Raw genomic sequence first — 16,365 nt, 5'->3', positions numbered from 1 at the left:
TTAATATTCATGAGGCCAAAACTAAAAAATTGTACTCATATATGCATAATATGCATATATAATACTGTGAAAAAACACTTAACAAAACTTAAAATAGTTACTGCGGACGGGTGGAAGACAGATACAAAAAGGAGTTCACAAAAAGCCCCCAAAGCTATATTCACCATTTCTGAAAGGGCTGATGGTTGACAGCTGTTCTGTTATTATTTATACTACATATGCAAAAGAAATGCATATAGCAAATTCTGTAACAAAAACATACATGGCAAGTGGTCCAACAGGTATGTAAGTTTTCACAAATTTCATGGTATAAAAGCTGCACTCCCCAACCTGCTGCGTCACATCAGTTCAATCAGGGATAAGGCAGAGTAAGCGTGAGTAATACGTAAAAAACATTCATGCTGAGCACTCAGGACTAAAAGAACGGTTGCTTTGAAACTCTGACAACTTTGGACACCATTTCTGTGAAGGAAAAGAATTTATTTCATGGGGCTGGTGCAGTGGCTCCACAAACTAATTCTCTGTGTACTTCCCATCCAGCTCCCTGCCTGTGGCCTGGGAAAGCAGTGGAGGACAGCCCAAAGCCTTGGGACCCTGCACACGTGCGGGAGACCGGGAAGAAGCTCCTGGCTCCTGTCTTCACATAGGCTCAGCTCCAGCCATTGCAGCCATTTGGGGAGTGAACCAGCAGACAGAAAATCTTTTCTGTCTCTCCTTCTCATCCTCAATCTACCATTCCAATAAATATATATTTCTTTTTACAAAAAGGAATTTATTTCATGGTCTTTATGTCATCTGAGTATATTAGTTTAATAAAATAACAAACTGCATTGTTTGTTCTTTCCAAAGAGCAACGAACAAGTCGCTGAGTCAAAGTTCAGTCTAATGATATTTCCTTGAACAGTTATACAACGAGCTGAGTATAATTAACAGAGATGGAAACACAGCAACCTTGCTAGTACTGCTTGGTCAACCTCCTCCTGAGAAGCTCTCAAGAAACCTACTTTTCTATCATTAGTAATCTAGAAAATAAAACATCTCCAATCTTCCAGTAGGCAGTCTACATCTCATCAAATCCCATACTGTAACTGCCTTGCAAATCAAAACCCTTTCAAAACTCAGACAAGAAAGAGGGGCTGGCATTCCGCCCCAGCGGGTTAAGTGGCCATCTACACTGCCAGCAACCCATGCCCGCCCAGCGGCTCCCCGCTAATGCCCCAGGGAAAGCAGTGGACCACGGTGCTCGTCCCTGGGAACCTGTGACCCGTGGGAGACGCAGGTGGAGCTCCAGGTCGGCCCGGCCCAGGCCTGAGCTCTGTGGCGCCTGGCGAGGCTCTCTCTTTCCCCGTCTCGACCTCTGCACCCCCGGGCCACACGCCACCTCACCTGGGGCGGGTAGTTACTCTCTGAAGACCATCTTGAAGACTGGTCATTCGGTTTATCCACTAGAATATTCCTGAAACAAAGAAAAACACAACAATTAATTTTAAAAAGAAGGGATAAGTAGGCAAAAATAATCTAGCAAATAAGGAAATTAAGAACAGAACATAAAACAGAATAAGCAGCACAGAAAGATAAAGGTGCCATTTCAAACAACTGGAAAAACAAGTCTTCACAAGGTAATTTTGAGATTTACTTTTATTGAAAGGCAGAGTTGCAGCAAGAAGAGAGAGGTCTTCCACTGGCTCACTCCCAAATGGCCGCAATAACAACAGCTGAGCTGACCTGGCGCCAGAAGCTTCCTCCAGGTCTCCCACGCAGGTGCACGGTCCCAAGACTTGAGGCCATCCTCCACTGCTTTCCCAGGCCATAAAGCAGAGAGCTGATGGGGAGTGGAGCAGCGGGACACAAACTAGTGCTCATACAGTACGCTGGCGCTTGTAGGTGGAAAATTAGCCAACTGAACCATCGTGGCAGCTGGCCCCAAGGCAACCTTTTTTCTACTATAGTTATTATAGTTCTACTATAATAAATTGGGATCATACACATAAAAAATAAGTAAGAACAAATTTGGGGAAGATCACATGACACAGATTTTTCTTCATCTTTCCCAGTTCTTAGAAAAGAACAATGCTTATAAAGTTGATAAAAAGAAAAATGATTTAAGGTTACTACTCAAAGTCTAATAAAACTAAAGAAAAACTTAACATCTTACAAATTGAGACAGAAAAGTCAAGAAAAACTCAGTAATTTTTGCAAAATACAGAAGATAAAATAGTAATTAAAACAAACTAATTAATAAAAACAGGAAATAAACATCTCTCAGCACCTGGAAAATTAATAAACAAAAAATGAGCCTCCACCAGTTCAAGGGGGTTGAAGGGAACCACCTTGCATAAAGAAAATAAATGGAGACACCCGGATCTGAAAAAGCAGATGGACCACTGAATGCCAAGTGCAGGGGCAGCGTTTACAACAGGATCTGATCCGTGAATTCAGACCCGCCTCTCAGATGCCCACCCCACACATGGCTGAAATATGAGAGAGTAACAGGACCCACACACTCTCTAAGGAGTGGCTGTGCACCGTGCTGGTCACTTCATCGTGACGCCAGCACCAGCCAGGCGGTGGTGAGGCTCAGGTAACCAGGGCTCCAGATGCTCACGTGGAAGACAGGAGGCAGCTCACCTCCAGCCCTGTCCCAGCCCCACCTCGGCCCCGCCTCCAGCCACGCCCAGTCCCCACCTCCAGCCACGCCACGGCCATTGCAAGCCCTAGTAAATAGAAGCATTCCCCACTCCTACCCATCACATGGGTGTGCGGTCCCAAAGTCCTCCTCTTCTCAAAAACTGTATTAAAAATATGCATTTTGGGGGCCCAGCGGCGTGGCCTTGCGGCTAAAGTCCTTGCCTTGAGCGCCCGGAATCCCATATGGGCGCTGGTCTCGGCAGCTCCACTTCCTATCCAGCTCCCTGCTTGTGGCCTGGGAAAGCAGTCAAGGACGGCCCAAGGCTTTGGGACCCTGCACCTGCGTGGGATACCCGGAAGAAGTTCCTGGATCCTGGCTTTGGATCGGCATAGCATCAGCCGTTGTGCTCACTTGGGGAGTGAATCATCGGATGGAAGATCTTCCTCTCTGTATATCTGACTTTCCAATAAATAAATAAATCTTTTTAAAAATGTGTATTTTTAATTTCTGGGGGAGTTTCTATATCAAAAGAACTGGAATCGATGCATTAGCACCACACAAAGCAGAGCTAAGAACAGGAAAATCATCAGGGATAAGGCAGGGAATTACACAATGAAAAAACAATCAATCCTCCAAGAAGACATGCCAATCCTTAACATGTCTGTACCAAACAAAGAAGTGTCAAAATACTTGAGGAACAAACTGCCAGAACTGCGAGAAGCCTCGCTCCCTCAGTAACAGACAGATCCAGCAGACTGTCAGCAAGTGAGACTAGCGCGGAGCCGCACAGCACTGTCACTCAACCAGATCTGACATTGAGACCACTTCAGCACAGCCAAATACACACTCTCCTCAAGTTCACATCAGAAACAGGCAGCAGGGAGAGCACAGCATACAGGACTGTAACAGAAAACAAGAGTTACTCCAACTGTCACCCAGGAGAGAGGCTCTGGAGGTGTGGGGGCAGGTAAGGGGGTGCCCTCACCCAGCAGAGAGAGGCTCTGGAGGTGTGTGGGGGGGAGATAAGGGGGTACCTTCAGCCAGCAGAGAGGCTCTGGAGGTGTGGGGGGAGGAGGTAAGGGGGTGCCCTCACCCAGCAGAGAGGCTCTGGAGGTGTGTGGGGGGGGAGATAAGGGGGTACACTAGCCAGCAGAGAGAGGCTCTGGAGGTGTGTGGGGGGGAGGCAAGGGGGTACACTCACCCAGCAGAGAGGCTAGATGGGAAGTGGAGCAGCTGAGACATGAATCTGCATCTATATGGGATCCCGGGTGTGCAAAGTGAGGATTTAGCCACTAGGCAATTGTGCCAGGCCCAAGCTTGTTTTGTTGTAAAATTCTATTTTTCTTCCTGCTGTTGATTTTGTTTTGTGGCTTTTCATTTAAAGGGATGTCTAGTAACTGTGTAATGGAGACTACCATACCCAGATGTGAGGATACAATGCAGTATGCATCTCTACTTCCAGATCAAAGATGGACTCCCATGAAACTGCTTACTATATCTTAATAGGATGCTGTCCCTCCTTAGACTTCTCCAATTCTGTGCTGGAGGGTCCTTTGTTTCTACTGGAAGAGAGGGAAAGGAGTGAACACAGAGAACAAGGGGCCATAGAGTTCAAGATTAGCCTTTCCTGACTTTGTTCACAAGATTTAAACTGGTTAAAAAAATGTCTTTTCAATGCTACTAATATGATACAAGTGATACAAATATATTCTGGACTTTGTCAGATGTGATTAAAAGAGTAAGATGTTATCAGAAACAATTTTCCTCAAACCCTGGAGTTCCATGAGTTTAGCAGCCTTCAAAACAATGTTTTCTAATACTCGACTATTAAATAAATCTGAACAAAAAATGAAGAAGCCTATCCGAACCATTTAAAAGGTGTGAATATAAACAGAAATATGGGCAGGGCCACCAATGCACATCTTTAATGCTTAATAACAAGATAATAACACTTAACAGCAAGGACTCTGCCGAGCAACTTCCTGGTTGATATACTATAGCATCCCAAAAGTCCTAAGTGCACCTGGTTTCCCAGACAGAACTAGAAAGGAATGTGACGAAGGTCACAGAAAGCGGATCTGCATCACAGGACGGCATTTCACCTGCAAGGCCTGCCGGGCAGCGGGAGCCCCACCCCTGAATCGCATTTCACCTGCAAGGCCTGCTGGGCAGCGGGAGCCCCACCCCTGAATCGCACAAGCCATTTCTGCAGCGTTTACTCCTTTCACCATTCTCGCACACTCGGCCTCTGCTGCATTCAACCACCTAATGGATACTGTATCACCAGAAACTCAGTCCTTGCTCTCAGAGTCAATTAGCTCCAGTAATTTACTCATGGCAAAGATATCCAAAACTTGAAAAGCCAAAACTGCAACCCAAATACCACACTATAGCAATGAAAAATATAAATTACCAGCAAGTTTATCTACCACCCATAGTAGCACTTTAGATTGCAGAAAACGGAGATACCAACAGATGCCACAGCTGTAAACTTTCACACCTAGATGCATACATTCTGTCAAATTACAAATTATTTTCAACAATTTAAGGTGTCTCACCACAGGAGTGAATGGTTAACCTGGTGGCTAAGAACCCCAAGCCCTGCAGAGGAGTGCCTGGGTTCAGTCCTGGCTCCCGTTCCAACTCCGGGGCTTGCAGCCAGATGCTGTGGGCGACAGAGGCGACGGCTCCCGCCGACCCGCGCAGGAGATGGGAAACGTGCCCAGCTCCCGTGTGCCCAGCTCCTGTGTGTCCAGCTCCCGTGTGCCCAGCTCCCGTGCGCCCAGCTCCTGTGTATCCAGCTCCCGTGTGTCCAGCTCCCGTGTGCTCAGCTCCCGTGTGCCCAGCTCCCGTGTGCCCAGCTCCCGTGTGTCCAGCTCCTGTGTGTCCAGCTCCTGTGTGTCCAGCTCCCGTGCGGCCAGCTCCCGTGTGCCCAGCTCCTGTGTGTCCAGCTGCCGTGCGGCCAGCTCCCGTGTGCCCAGCTCCCGTGTGCCCAGCTCCCGTGCGGCCAGCTCCCGTGTGCCCAGCTCCCGTGTGTCCAGCTCCCGTGCGGCCAGCTCCCGTGTGTCCAGCTCCCGTGTGCCCAGCTCCCGTGTGCCCAGCTCCCGTGTGCCCAGCTCCCGTGCGGCCAGCTCCCGTGTGCCCAGCTCCCGTGCGGCCAGCTCCCGTGTGGCCAGCCCCAGGCCTAGCTGCCGAGGGCTCTGGGAAGTGAAGCAGCAGGCACGGACTCTCCCTTGCAGTACAGCTCGAACTAAAGCAGATAACAACTTACAGAAGCATTCACATATCAGTTTCTATAAGGAAAAGTTTCATATTTCCCAAAAGTATTTTCCACACAATATTTCACTTCTGAAACAATAACTTCAGGACCAACATTGCCAGCAGCAAAGGCAGGCCTCACTGGCAATGCTGGCATCCCTGAGGACAGCACCAGCTGGAGGCCTGGCAACTCTGCTTCCCTGCTACCGTGTCCGGCACAGCAGCACAGGCGGCCTGACTGTGTGGGCCCCTGCCACGCCTGAGCAAGACCCAGCTGGCTTCCTGGCCCCTGACTTCACGGACATCAGCTGTTGAAAGCATCTGGGGAAAGAACTGACAGAAATCTCTTCTCTCTGCTTTTGAAGTAGATGAAAATAAAAAATTTGTAAAACATCATACACACAGTACATTGCTCAATAATTTCTACCATCATTAGCTAGGTACAACAGCAAACTTTAAAAAATATATATTTTTACTCATATTGGAAGGCAGATTTAGCGAGGAGAGACTGATCCTCCATCTGCTGGTTCATTTCCCACATGGCCACAACGGCTGGAGCTGAGCCGGTCCAAAGCCAGGAGCCAGGGGTTTCTTTGGATCTCCCACGCAGGTGCAGGGTCCCAAGGCCTGCTGTGCGAGGCATAAGCAGGGAGCTGGATGGGAAGTGAAGCAGCTGGGACACTAACTGGCACCCATATGGTTTGCCAGCCATTGAAGGAGGATTAACCTAATGAGTTCCAGGCTGGGACAGAAACTGTCAATTCACCCCATACAGAGGGTAATTATTATTTAAATAAACATTTCTCCTAATTTCCCAAATTAAGTATAAATCTCAAAGGAGGGTGAACTCTATTTTAAAGTTCACTGCAAGCAAAAGGTCATTTTGTCAGTTTGAAAGTAAAAATGTATCATCTATAACTACATCTGTTTTAACATTTTTAAGGTCCAAATAAATCTAGAAGAGTTCAATGTGTTTGTTTTTTCTGCCTTTGGAGAAAGGAAAAAAAGAATTCTAAGTCCTCAGAAAGAAAACAAAGATCAGAATTTGTTTTCAAGGCTCCACACAACTAAAACATAACTGCCTGGCACTGCGCAGAAGCAGCAGGGACCACGGGCTGTGCGGCCACAATGCCCAAGTTCAAATGTCGGCTGTGCAGACCCAGGCCTCAGGGACCACGGGCTGTGCAGCCACAATGCCCAAGTTCAAATGTCGGCTGTGTCGGCCCCAGGCCTCAGGGACCACGGGCTGTGCAGCCACAATGCCCAAGTTCAAATGTCGGCTGTGTCGGCCCCAGGCCTGCCTCACAGCACTTGGCAGGGAGCAAGTGCATCGAATACTTTTAAAATAGTCACAAAATGGCCTAGGAGAGCAGGCTCATGACAGTTTTGGCTATTATTTCATTATTGCCACTTTTAAATGCCTACATCTGTGCCCACAGAGTCACTGCTCCGTGGGCAAATGACTTTACCTAATTTGAAACCTGTAAACAAGGATGCCCCTTAACATAGCATCCCCGGTCAGTCAAATTAAAGCACCCTCTTTTGGGGTAGACTTAGGGCAAAAGTAGGGAAAAGCAGTTCTAACACCTTCTCTGATATGAGTTTGTAACTTACTAATGGAAATTCAGGACCAAGAATTTTAGTTTTTGAATGGCACATACCAACACAACAAACACCAAATTCTCGATTAAAGCTACACAGCACTCAGTTATGCTTGTCAAAGAAACCATTTCAGGTTGCTCCTGTTAGAGGTTAGTGCTTTTAAATAAAAAGATATATATATATATGGAATCTATGAATAAAATGCCAGAGGATTAAGTAAAATACGAAAAATCAAAGCCAAACCTACACGGAAAACAGAATCTAAAGCTAATGGCCACGGCCCTGCCAGTCCCCCAGTCTGAGCTCACATCTCTACCCCCAGTTCCAGCCTCCTGCGAACGGGGACCCTAGGAAGCAGTGGGGACAACTCGAGGAGCCATGGGGACCTGGACGTGGCCTGCCTCACCAGCTAGTCCTGGCCAGCTAAGGGGAAACCAGCAGACTCAAGGACTCTCCCCCTCACCGAATGTCAAAAAAAATAAAAGCTCATTTTGGGTGCAAAAGTTTTTAAAATCGACTTTTTTTTTTCCATAACAGGTATTTTGCGAACTTTTGAAGATTCCTAAAAACATGAATTCCAAGGTCTCGTGCACTAAAATAATCTTTTTCTTTTTTAAACATGTATTCATTTTTATTGAAAAGATCTTCCATCCACTGGTTCATGCCCCAAAGAGATGCAACGGTTGGAGCTGAGCTGAGCCAATCGGAAGCCAAGAGCTTCTTCTGGGTCTTCCACTTGGTACAGGATAACATGGCTTTGGGGCCACTCTCTGCTACTTTCCCAAGCCTCAGGCAAGCAGCTGGATGGGAAGTGGAGCAGCACGAACAAATGGGAAGTCGGCACTAGCAGGCCAAGAATCAGCCAACTGAGCCATCGCACCACATCCCAATCAACTTTTTAAGTTGTTTTTCATTAACTTTTAAAAGTGCCCACCTATGACTTCAACACTATTTTGTAAATGTATTTGAAAAAATTGTAACACTAGAGTTCTCCAATTTCAAACAATTGCCTTTTAACTCCAAAACTGGTGCTCTTTCCATTTTCCAAACAGGGGCCAGGCAAAGGAGCCATCATCACACTACGAAGATGCCATCCCCCAACTCACTCCCGGCAGAAAACGGACTCAATTCTTAAAGTACCTATACAACAAATAACGCACTTGGGATTTCACACCCAGCCCAGAACTGCCAATGCCGAGACTAGCCGAACTCGGGGCCAGCACCTCTACATTACTGCACGAAGCCGCAGCACCCCTGCCCAGCTGCCCAGGTACAGAACCAGAAACGCCTGGCCCAGAGGGTCCGGTGCCCACCGCCACGGCATCAGTCCCGCCCGAGGAGCAGCAGGCTCACGTGGCGCGCTCTCACATCACTGCCCAGGGCCACGCAGCACCCAAACATGCCGCGGGGGCCGGGAGTCCGCAGGTGGGTCCGGTGGCACCTGGGGGGCAGCGCCCGCTGCCAGCGCCCTCCGCGAGCCGCCCTGGCCAGCGGCGGGCTTCAGTCCTCACACCTGGGGAACGCACAGGGGCGAGACGGACGCGTCCTCCCTCCAGCTGCAAGCAGCCAGGCCAGGGGACGGACAGAGCCTCCCTCGCGGGCCGAGAGCACCTCCGGGGGACGCGCACCCCGTCCCCGTGGAAGTTGATCCCAGGCAGACATTTTTGTTTATGCCCGAGTTTCGGGCCGCAGCCGGAGGGAAGGCGGTTCTCGGGGAGGGCCCTCCTGCTCCCGGGCCCGCGGCCGGGCTCGGCAGGCTCCCGGGGCGCCATCGGGGGCCCGGCCCCGACCCCCCAAAACCTGCCGGGCCCCGCGCGCCCGCGCCCTCCCCGCCCCGCCGCCCGGGCCTGCCGAGGCCGCGCGTCCCCCTCGCCAGGCCTCCCGGCCCCCCGGCCCCCCGGCCCCGCCACGCCGGCCGCGCCACCGCCCCGGGGCGCCCGGCACTCACTCGGGGAGGTAGGTGGAGGAGAAGGAGCTCCACTTGTGCAGCGCGTAAGGCAGAAGCCGGCACTCGGGCGCCGCAGCCAGGGCCCCGCCGGCCGCCATCTTGTCAGCACCCAGCGGCCGCCGCCGCCCGCCGCGCCTGCGGGGCGTGGCCTGCTCTTAAAGGGGCCGCAGGCCGGCGGGCGTCCCAGGGCGCCCGCTGCTGGAGGACGGCGGTCCAGGGCGGGAGCACCTGGAGCGCCTGGAGGACGGCGGGGCCCAGGGCCGGGAGCGCCTGGAGGACGGCGGGGCCCAGGGCCGGGAGCCCCTGGAGGACGCGGCGGTCCAGGGCAGGAGCACCTGGAGCGCCTGGAGGACGGCGGTCCAGGGCCGGGAGCCCCTGGAGAACGCCGGGGTCCAGGGCGCCCACTGCTGGAGGACGCCGGGGCCCAAGGCGGGAGCGCCTGCAGGGGCGTGAGAAAGGACTTTATTTGAACAAGTGGCTGTGAGGAGAAAGCCAAGACTACTCTTAGGAGAAGAAACACGTTGCAGTTATGGACCAGAAAGGGAAAATGGCAAGACCAACGGGGATTCAAAAGGGACTGTTGCAATGTGAAAACAATCGCCTTGGCCAAGTCGCCAACTTCTTCAGGAAGTGAGACAGCCGGTGTCCGGAGACCCCAGTCCCCAGTCCTGCCTGGGTCCCCGCACACTCCCTCCGGTCGCCACCAGCATTTCTGGGGCTCCTGCTAATCTTGCGACACTGTTTACATCCACTCAGAGAGAGAAACCCCAGCGGAGTTGCCAAGCTCTGTGCCCTTGTTGCAGTTGGTAAATCGGCCAACGGCATTGCAGCCCAACAGCGCAGCAGGTGGAGGCGAAGAAGGCGCCTTGCCTTCGTTCAGGGCTCAGGGCTCGGGGCCCTGCGCTGGCTGGGCCTTCCAGGGCTTCCTCCTAGCTGCTTATCAAGAAAAAGGAACGCGAGGTCTTCGAATCTGGCAGCGTGCACGTGAGGGTATGCATATTTGTTTCTGAGCTTGGCTACAGAGAGAGCAGTGAAAAAAAGATTGTTCACAAAACAAAGAGACAGTAGTGGTGGAAGGGGTGATGGTCATCCATGGGAAGGGTGGGCACATCTGCCGTGAGCATGCCCAGTGATTCAGACCAGGGGAAGCAAGATAGGACATGTGATGGGGGAACCACACCTGCCGGGCCGGATGGGCATCTCAGAGAGAATGGAAATGCACCTGATGAAGCAGGCAGGTATCTCAGGCAGAGCTGAGTGTGCCCGACCGGGGCTTCCCAGCATCTTCTCCTGGACAAAGAGAAGCGTAATTCCTCCCAAGGCTTCATTAACCCAGTGTGAGCAGCCTGGTTGCTCCACGTGGCGCTGGGAAGAGAGGATTGTCCTGGGATGCTCTACTTGGAAGGTTGGAAACACCTGGAAAGCTGTTGGCGTGGTTGGCCCTGTGCAGGGTGCAGCTGCCTAGTGGGCAGTCTGTAAGCACTGTCATCCCACATGCGTGACGGTTCATGTTCTGGCCAGTCCGTTTCTGATCTAGCTCCCTGCTTATGGCCTAGGAAATCAGCAGAGGGTGGCATACATCCTTGGGCCAGGCATCACGTGTGAGACCCGGAAGAAGCTCCTGGCTCCCCAAATGAGCCCAGCTGTGGTCCTTGCGACCATTTGGGGGCTGGACCAGGGGACGTCTGTGAATGACTCAGTGAATCCTCCGCTTGCAGTCGCTCACCCTCCTGTCCCGTCCTGACTCCAGGGCCCCAGGGGGAGGCTGTGAGGGTCTAGGCTGCCAGAGGGAGGGAAAGTGTCTGCTCCTTGAGAGGGTGCTGGGAGCCTGCGCTGGGACCTGCCAGACACTGTGAGCAGCAGGCGTCAGTCCCAGAGATGCTAAGCGGTTATCTCTGGAGAAAAGAGGCAAGGATTAAGATGGAGACTCCCTTCAGTTAACTGGGGGTGCAGATTTGCTAATTACATCTGTTACCTGAATGTTCTTAAAGTTGTTATTCTCTGGAATGATAGTTATGGTTCATAAATGGTCTTTTAATGCATGCAAACCGGGTCTTCCTAAGTTTAAAAACCTTTCAGTGACTTTCCATTCTCTTTCTCTTTTTAAAGATTTATTTTTAATTTTTATTGTAAAGACAGATTTACAGAGAGGAAAGACAGAGAGAAAGATCTTCCATCCACTGGTTCAGTTCCCAGATGGCCACAATGATAAGCTTTGAGCCGTCCTCTACTGCTTTCCCAGCCATAAGCATGGAGCTAGGTGGGAAGTGGAGCAGCTGGGACACAAACTAGCACTCATATGTGATCCTGGCACTTGCAGGGGGAGGATTAGCCAATTGAGCCATTGTGCTGGCCCCCCTAGTCCCTTCCAATCTGCTTCCCAGAGGCCATCATCACCTTAATGGCCTCCCCAGGACCTGCTCTTTCTGCTCTCTCTCCTCTCTCTTCCCTTGCCCTGTATTTTCTGTCCTAGTCGTAGGCAGCAGCACACTAAGTTGGTTCCTATTGCTGCCTGTTGTCTCTGCTGCCAGCCTTAATCTAAGCCAAGCTTGGAATATTCTGTGCCATCTTTCACCTGAGCAATTCCTGCTCGTTCTTCAGATCTTTTTGTACTGGGACAGTCTTTTCCTATCATTTATTTTGACATTAGGTGGCATTCTGTAACATTTTCCTTAGCAACCTGAATTCCCCTCCTTAGCAAACATCAAAACAGACTTTAATTTCCATTTCCTCTCTATATTTCTCTTTCTCTCTCAGAGAAAACTCATGGGGATAGGAGGCATCTGTTCACAGCTGTCTGTGCTGCCTAGCACATAGCAGATGCTCAGTAAACAGTTCTTAATGAATGAATGAATGAATTCTGCTGAAGGAGAGCTTGAAGTGGAGGTATTTTCATTGCAAGTAAGCTCCAGCAGCCAGACCTTCCCAGAGGGACAACGAACATACATCCTTGTCACTGGATTGCCGCCGAGAATGAAAAGACCCAGGGCAGAGTTTTTCTGCAGCATGCATTTTACAAATGACCAAGCAACATAAAATAGTTCTATGTTAACATAAATGCAGAGATAATATGATACTGAATCCAACATTTGCATGAATGTTAAGCTAAAACAGAAAAGTAAAGGCATTTCCGATTCTGCAGAAGGCTACAGGTGGCTGCCTCTACCCTGGAGGGACACACCTTTATTTTCTCCTGCCTCTTGGGCAGGTCTGTGGCTGGTGGAGTTTATTCTAAGAATACACACGAAAGGCCTGGAAATAGTTCCCTCAGATGACAAAGACTGGCATGTGGCCAGCCCCTTGGCATTTCTCAGAGGTCAACACTGCTTGTGACGACCTGACAGCTCTCCCACCCGGCCATCACCCCTCACGTGCCTTTCAGTTGAGTCTCCCATGGAAGACATCCCAGAGAAGGTAACTGATGGTTTGTCTACTATCTACCATATTATCCTACAGAAAAGAAGTGCTGGGGACTCACGATGCACCAGACCCTGTCCTAGATTCTCAAGAAGACAAGGACACTCCCTGCTTCCTGGAGCTTCCACTGTAACAACGCGATAGGTAGCAAACACCCAGAGAGCTTAAGCTGATGCTGAGACCAAACCAGGGTAATTTTCAGATGGAATGGCAAAGAAGGCTTCCCTCAGAAGATAATATCTGAACCGATCCCTGTACCAAGAGGAAGAGCCGGTCATGCAAAGCCTGGCTCAGTAGTTCAGAGAACGGGACCCTGCCATCTCCGGGGACTGACTCCAGAAAACCGAGCTGGTGAGAAGAGCCAGCCCCATTGTCTGATGGCATCCCCTGTCTGCCGAAGTGAACTAATGAATGGGAGAAACTGGTAAACCGTGAGGTGTCGTTCAGATGCATCAAGCAGTAATAAGGTCACCAGAGTCAACAAGCAAAATAAATGCAACTGAGTTTATTTTTTTTCCAGACAAATGAACACACCATTTGGCTGTAGGCAAAAAGCATTCATTGTGAAGAAAGGGGTTTCACAGTTGTTATGCTAGCTAATCATAATAAAATATCCCAAACCGGGGAATTTATAAAAAGCAGACATCCGGTTCTCCAAGTTCTAGAGGTCAGGAGTGAGGCACCTGCAGGTTCGCTGTTTCCAAGACTGTGTGTTATTGCAGAGCCCCCAGAAAGGTCAGACACTGTGACCTGACATGGCAGGAGGAATGAAGGAAGAGGGGGAAGGGCTTGCTCATGCCCCCAGCCCTTGTCCAGAGTCACTGGTGAAGGCAGAGCTCCCATAGCCTCATGATCGGCCCTTTCCTACTGTTGCAGTGGGAATTGATTTCCACGTGAATTTGGGAGGGTGAAGGATTAGAGGAAAGCTCTGTAACTCAGCTGGAGTCAACCTGGGACTCTGCATGGGACTGGCTAAAATGAAAAATGTAATTCCTTGATCACGGGGCGGAGGGGCGGGAGGCATCTGCAAATAGGTCCCATGGGGGAGAAGGTGGGTCTCACTTTAGTGGGCCAAGATCACTTAGAGTTCCTGGTTTCGTTAACATTTTTAGATGGTCAGGGCAGGCAAAGCACAACGCAGAGTACTCAAGTACTACAGTTCCCTTAGCGGAGTGTGCAGGTTAGACACAGGACTGTGGCTCCTGACTCCGTCTCTTGCTTGTGCAGACCACAGGAGGCAGTGGGGAAGGCTCCCGTTTCCTGCCACTCACGCGGGTTGAGAGCCCAGATCTAGCTCCGGCCCCAAGGCAGCTATAACCATCTCCAGGGAATGGCAAATGGGAGCATGGCCTGTCTTTCTCTCTCTCTTGCTTTTAAATAAAAGAAAAGGAGTGTATTAAGGGCCATCGGAAGACTGGACAGAATTAAAGGCATGGGGATTGTTGATACTTTTTTTTGTTTGTTTGTTTTGGTCAGTAAATGAAGAAAATCACCACTAAGATTAGAAGAGTGAACAGGTTTCTGGTACAGTTCCCATAGAACATTTTCTTGCTTACCGGAAACTTGAACACAGTCATTGCATCAACCCCTGCAGGTCAAGGAGGGAGGTTCAGATTCACCAAACTTACACGGGCCCTCTCTTTCAGAAAATGCTCCGATGTCTGCATTCATTCCTAATGTCTCTCCGAGGCTCAGAATCTGGAAGGACAAGGAAAGGAGTGCCTGCTGAAGCTGACAGGTATGCCTCAACCTTCTTTCTGGCCTCTGGCGGTTCCCATTCCAAATGTGTGCTTTGAAATAATTTCTTCAGAACACAGCACTGCCACAAGCAGCGAGTGAAAAGAAAAAATAGGCAGACATGCTTTCTCCTCCCGGCTGGAGGAATTGCAGCCCCAAGGGCCTTTGCCGAACCGGCTGCAAGTGTGAAGCCACGGTCTGTCTTCTCCCAGGAGGTGGCAGCAGCAGCAGCCGCTGTGGTCTCAGCCTGCTGGAGAAAACACAGCTCATGCTCTTCCTGTTGGCATCCAAACCTAGAAATCCCTGCTTCCAGAATCCGCTCTATCCCTCCCCTGTTTGCTGAGCTTGGTTGGAGCCATAGCACTGAGAGTGCCAGCGCTGGCAATGACATCTCTCTGTGAGTGCCTGTCTTTCTGTGAACACTTCAGTCAGAACCATGACCTTGAACCCTGTATGCAGGAAGATTAAGAAGTATCTAGAGGAGGGTGGGGGGGAAGAACTTCAAAAACAAACAATAGCTGCAACAATTATACCCACACAGTGTAAATGCAGGAAGGCCAGCTCCCAGTCCAGACCTGGTACTCCTAGGCCTGGCCAGCTGACCTTGGCAATGAGCGTGGAGGCTGGCTCCCGGTGAGGTGCCACACTGAGAAGCAGGTTCCAGACCTGGTACTCCTAGGCCTGGCCAGCCGACCTTGGCAGTGAGCATGGAGGCTGGCTCCCGGTGAGGTGCCACACTGAGAAGCAGGTTCCAGACCTGGTACTCCTAGGCCTGGCCAGCCGACCTTGGCAGTGAGCGTGGAGGCTGGCTCCCGGTGAGGTGCCACACTGAGAAGCAGATTCCAGACCTGGTACTCCTAGGCCTGGCCAGCTGACCTTGGCAGTGAGCGTGGACTGGGGGAATCCGAGGTGTCTGCTACTTCTTAAAAAAAAAAAGTATTGTAAATCATAAGTTTTGTTCAGAGGCTATTATGTAGTATCTAGCAAGGGTTTTTATTTTTGTCTTAAGATCTATTTTTGTTTGAAAGGCAGAGTTAGTTACAGAGAGCTAGTCCATCTACTGGTTCGCTGTTCAAATGGTCCAAAGCCAGGAGCCAGGAGCTGTGGGTGCAGGATCCCAAGGCCCTGGGCCATCGTCTTCCGCTTTGCCAGGCTAGGAGCACGGAGCCGGATCAGAAGTGGAGCAGCTGGACGTGAGCCAGCACCATGTGGAATGCTGGTGCCACGTAGGAAGCAGTGTTCTTTACCCACTGTACTATAGCCACAGCCCCTACTTCTTACTTTAAAAAATATTTTATTTATTTGAAAAGTCGCGTTACAAAGAGAGGGAGAGGGAGAAAGGGTGGGAAAGAGAGATGCCTTCTGTCTTCTGCTTTACTCCTCAGTTACCATAGCTGGGCCTGGGGCTGGGGTTGGGGCTGAGCCAGGTTAAAGCCATGAGTCGGGAATTCCATTTGGGTCTCCTGCATGGGTTGCAGGGATCCAGTACTTGAGCCATCTTGGAGCCAGATCAGCAATGGAGGTGCTGGGAGCAACTTGCACGCATACGGCAAGCTGGTTTTGCAGTAGCAGATTAACCCACTGTACAACAATACCGGCCCTGTCTGCTAATTCTTAAATTATGAAGTAGTGGGTTTTTATTCTCTGGATTAAGTAGGGCTGGACCTTCACTCATGCAATATTTTTAAAATCTCAGGCACAACAAAGAACTAGTGATTCCAAGCTAATCCCAGTTGAGCACATATCCCAATTTGGCAGACAGTGTCTGCTGCAT

General features: G+C 50.4%; 1 protein-coding gene and 1 long non-coding RNA gene across 3 annotated transcripts in view; one reads left to right on the top strand and one right to left on the bottom strand.

The window, feature by feature from the left end:
- Positions 1 to 9,562, bottom strand: part of MKLN1 (muskelin 1) — a 78,937-nt gene extending 69,375 nt beyond the window's left edge. The window contains exons 1-2 of the mRNA XM_040987475.1: positions 9,438 to 9,562; positions 1,387 to 1,456 (exon numbers count right to left, since the gene is read on the bottom strand). Coding sequence (XP_040843409.1) covers positions 1,387 to 1,456; positions 9,438 to 9,535 — 168 coding nt within the window. The 5' untranslated portion in view covers positions 9,536 to 9,562. The remainder of the gene's footprint in view (positions 1 to 1,386; positions 1,457 to 9,437) is intronic.
- A 504-nt stretch (positions 9,563 to 10,066) lies between these two features.
- LOC121161183 overlaps positions 10,067 to 16,365 on the top strand; it is a 28,250-nt gene continuing 21,951 nt past the window's right edge. Inside the window, exons 1-2 of one of the 2 annotated variants that reach the window (XR_005884659.1) lie at positions 10,067 to 10,079; positions 14,501 to 14,592. This is a non-coding gene — a long non-coding RNA (uncharacterized LOC121161183). Of the gene's footprint in view, positions 10,080 to 12,893; positions 13,322 to 14,500; positions 14,593 to 16,365 lie in introns of those variants that run through there. The other variant, XR_005884658.1, reaches the window with a different exon arrangement.

This window comes from Ochotona curzoniae, unplaced genomic scaffold (genome assembly GCF_017591425.1).
Source record: "Ochotona curzoniae isolate NIBS_2020 unplaced genomic scaffold, NIBS_Ocur_1.0 contig_4692, whole genome shotgun sequence".
Classification (NCBI taxonomy): Eukaryota; Metazoa; Chordata; class Mammalia; order Lagomorpha; family Ochotonidae; genus Ochotona; species Ochotona curzoniae.
This window is presented reverse-complemented; position numbering and strand designations above follow the sequence as displayed.